Consider the following 3,745-nt stretch of genomic DNA (forward strand, 5'->3'; position numbering starts at 1 on the left):
CGTCAAAAGGATGATGTTATAAGACATTTTTTTTGTTACGTCTACAAAATTAAACTACACAACTTAATTGAAAAATATACAAATTTTATACTAAGAAGCATATTTATATCTAATTTATTCTTACAAAACAAATTTACAAGATAAAGAATCATCCTCATTTATACAACTTTATCTTTAGTTAATGTGAAATATTTAATACATTCCCAAACGTCAAGATATATGTCATACACAAAACTAAATATTTGTGAGTGATCCAATAACAGAATAAATCCAACAAATAAACTTCGATAATATACTAAGATGTAAATTTAATAGACTAATACATTAAAAATTACTTTAATATATATATATATATATATTATGATTTTTAGAATTTTTAATAAAATCTTAATTAAAAATGTTTAACTTTATGATAAATTTAAAATTTAATGAAGCTTTAAAATATTAAAGAAATGTATGGTAAGGTATGGACCAAAGGGCTGGGCCAAGGGTGAAGAGAAGATGGGGAAACGGGGTATGTATCCTCGTAACCTGCTGCTGCATAACCCACCTGCTTTTGTCTATGGTTTAAAACTGAGAAACATCAAAACGACGATGCAAGCCTCATCGTTCCGTGTAAGCGCGCAAATCCCAACCGTTAATAAGGATTCCATGGCCGAGTCTACCGTCCCTAAGTGGGCCCAAAAAACCGTTAGCTTGCCCCCTCTCAGGCGCGGCTGCCATCTAGTTACTTCCAAGGTCCCTTTTCCTCTTCTCCCTTCCCTTTTCCTTTTTCCAAAACCCTAACCCTTCATTTTTCTTTTCTCTCCAATTCAGATAGTCAAAGAAATCGAACCAGACCTCTCCGGATTCAAGTGCGGCCTCGCTCATCTCTTCTGTGAGTATCCTTATATGCACACACGCGTAGCTACTATTGCATGATTTCTTTTTCCGTTCACTGAACTTGGAATTTGTGATGGGAAACGAAACGACAGTGCAGCACACCAGTGCTTCTCTCACCATCAACGAGAATTACGACTCCGATGTTCGCCATGATACCGAAACCTTCCTCAATCGGATAGTTCCTGAGGTTTCTTTCTCCTCCATTAATTTTTTCTAGTCACATAATTTCTTTTTATCAAATTTTAATGCGTTAGTTAATGTCTGCTGCAGGGGTCATCTGCTCCATGGAAGCATACTCTTGAGGGTTGGTATTATTTTCTCGTTTTCGTAATTACCTATATATATATATATATATATGTATATTATGTAATTGTTTTCTTTAAATAACTACGACTCTGATGTCCATGGATACAGCTTTCAGTATTTTTAGTTCTTATTCTAATTTATATATCCTCCAGAAAGCTTCTCTGATTGGATGCAATTATTATCCTTGCTTTTCGTATAAGATGTGAGAATTCTGATTGAAGATTGTGTGCTAAGATTTTTTCTTGCTTGCATTTGTCATAACTTCATAGCATAAGTCAGTTATTACTTATCGATGGACAAATTCTCTCCATAAGCACTTTTAGAAGAGAAAGATAAGAAAAAAATGAATGAGCATTTCCGTAACTTAAAATTAGCTCATGAATAGGCTAATTTATAGAAGCTTTATCATGTAATTTCTTTTAATTTGTGTATAAAATAATTTTAACTTTAAATTTTGGAGAAACTTATATATCTTTTTTTTTTCTTATGGAGAAGTTTATTCAAATAAGCTCCTTTGGAGCTGTTTCTTTTCTTTTTATAATATGGGTATATTTTCTGTAGTGATGTATTATATTTTGCTTATGTGACAACGGTGAATCTTATTTAGATTTGAAATTTTGCAGGGCCAGATGACATGCCGGCTCATATTAAATCGTCGATGTTTGGTTGTGCACTGACGTGAGAAATACTACCGTGTTTCAGTTTTATTCATTATGCTGAAATGCCTGTGCTTACATAATCTTACTGGTATCTTTTATTTTTAGGATACCAATTACAAATGGGAAGCTTAACATGGGGACGTGGCAGGTAATAAAATTCATTTGTGCAATGATCTTTCCAAAATCATTCAAATTTATGTTGGTTCTATATAAAGAGTGTGTGAGGGAGAGAGGGAGGGAGTACAACTTTAAAGTGCAGAGTGAAAGTACACTTGGATAACCAATTTTTTCAGCACTTTTGGAATATTTTGGAACTCGTTCATGAACAATCCAATTGCTGTCCAATTCTCATACAAACCAGGGTCCTGACTAAAAAATCAATGACTATCTAAGTTTATCATATGCATGTGCACATTCAAGGAGTTAAAAAAATTCTTTCATTGTGTTTCAAAAGCTGTTGCCTCCAGTAATTCACTATTGAAGCCATACCCTGATGGAATATATTTCATAATGGTTGATACATAATACCCTAACTTTGATTAGGAAAACCCTTCTATTATTTGACTAAAAAATTTGAAATTCCATAATACTCTCTCTCTCTCTCTCTCCTTCGAGATCGATAGTTCTCACACTGTCTATTCGAACTGGAGATTAAGTTCATGGATGAAAGCAGAGTTTATTTTGTAAAATTCCGTAAGGACAAAGTCAAAGTTATAAATTTTGAATGAGTAGTTTATCTCCTGTGAGAGCAAATCAAAAACTGATTTTCTTTGGGCTGGCTGGACTGTGAACAATATAAATAATGGAAACTGATTATTTTAATTTGTTTGTGAACATTTATGCTAAGAAGTAAGAAACTTCATATACTATTATTGTGCATCAAGGTTTTCCTGAGAAGTTAATCTTTATAATTTGAGAAACACAATTTTAATACAGACAACTATACATACTCAGAAGTTCTTGAGATTGCATGTGACTCCCTTGCTTCTTTTATATTTACAACAATTTCCATTACAGGGGTGCAAAATGTAATTTGCTTTTTGGGTAATACAGAGTGTCAATGTAATATATATAGTTTGTATTAGGTTAATGTTTGTAAATGAAGGATAGTATAGAGGTAAAAATGGGAGGGACATCCCAGAAATTTTGACTAGATCTCAGCAAATAAGTCCCATTTAATATGGAAGTGTTTACTATCTATAGTTATCAATAGATGATGATGGTTAGAATATTTTATGGTAGGATCTGTGCTTAGTGGAGTTGGTTTGGTTGACACGAATAACTAGTTAATATTTGCAGATGTTATTGCGTCAAATATTGAAAACACACTCACACACCTCGATTTAGTTTAATGTAATATCCAAATTAATAACGTATTTCTTCTATTATGTTTAAGGGTATATGGCTATGCGAGCATCGAGATCATCCTACCTCACGAAGAGTCGTTGTCACTCTTAATGGAATATGAGGTTTTAAGATCTGTGCTCTTTACCTCTCAGTCGTAAACTCTCTTTGTAATTTACAGCAGGATGTCTGCTCCACATCGACCTTTTTTAGCTAATGTAATTTGAACATGTTCTCAACTTGGAACAGCATTATGATATGATCTTTTAATGCAAAGAAAGAAGTATTCTAAATAATTATTATTAGCGTAAATCACACTAACACCCTCTTAATATTTTGGCAAAGCTGCACTTGCACATGATATCCTTATTTTTAATCTCACACAATAAACATCATAATTTATTCTAGTAATATTAGTTTAATTGGTGTTTTATTATATTTATGTTATATTTCTCAAAATTTTGTTACCAAATAAAAGTGAAATTTAATTGATAGATAGTTATTATAAAATATGATTGCCCATACTTTTTAATTTATATAAATGTGTGGATAGG

General features: G+C 32.3%; 1 protein-coding gene across 1 annotated transcript; it reads left to right on the forward strand.

Annotated features, from left to right (window-relative positions):
• Positions 1-464: 464 nt before the first annotated feature.
• LOC114176170 (UPF0047 protein YjbQ-like) lies at positions 465-3,487 on the forward strand. The gene is made up of 7 exons (XM_028061117.1): positions 465-738; positions 817-877; positions 975-1,069; positions 1,153-1,186; positions 1,812-1,866; positions 1,953-1,995; positions 3,244-3,487. The coding sequence occupies exons 1-7, from the start codon at positions 502-504 to the stop codon at positions 3,313-3,315; spliced, it is 597 nt and encodes a 198-aa protein (XP_027916918.1). The 5' UTR covers positions 465-501; the 3' UTR covers positions 3,316-3,487.
• Positions 3,488-3,745: the final 258 nt, after the last annotated feature.

Source organism: Vigna unguiculata, chromosome 3 (genome assembly GCF_004118075.2).
Source record: "Vigna unguiculata cultivar IT97K-499-35 chromosome 3, ASM411807v1, whole genome shotgun sequence".
Lineage (NCBI taxonomy): Eukaryota > Viridiplantae > Streptophyta > Magnoliopsida > Fabales > Fabaceae > Vigna > Vigna unguiculata.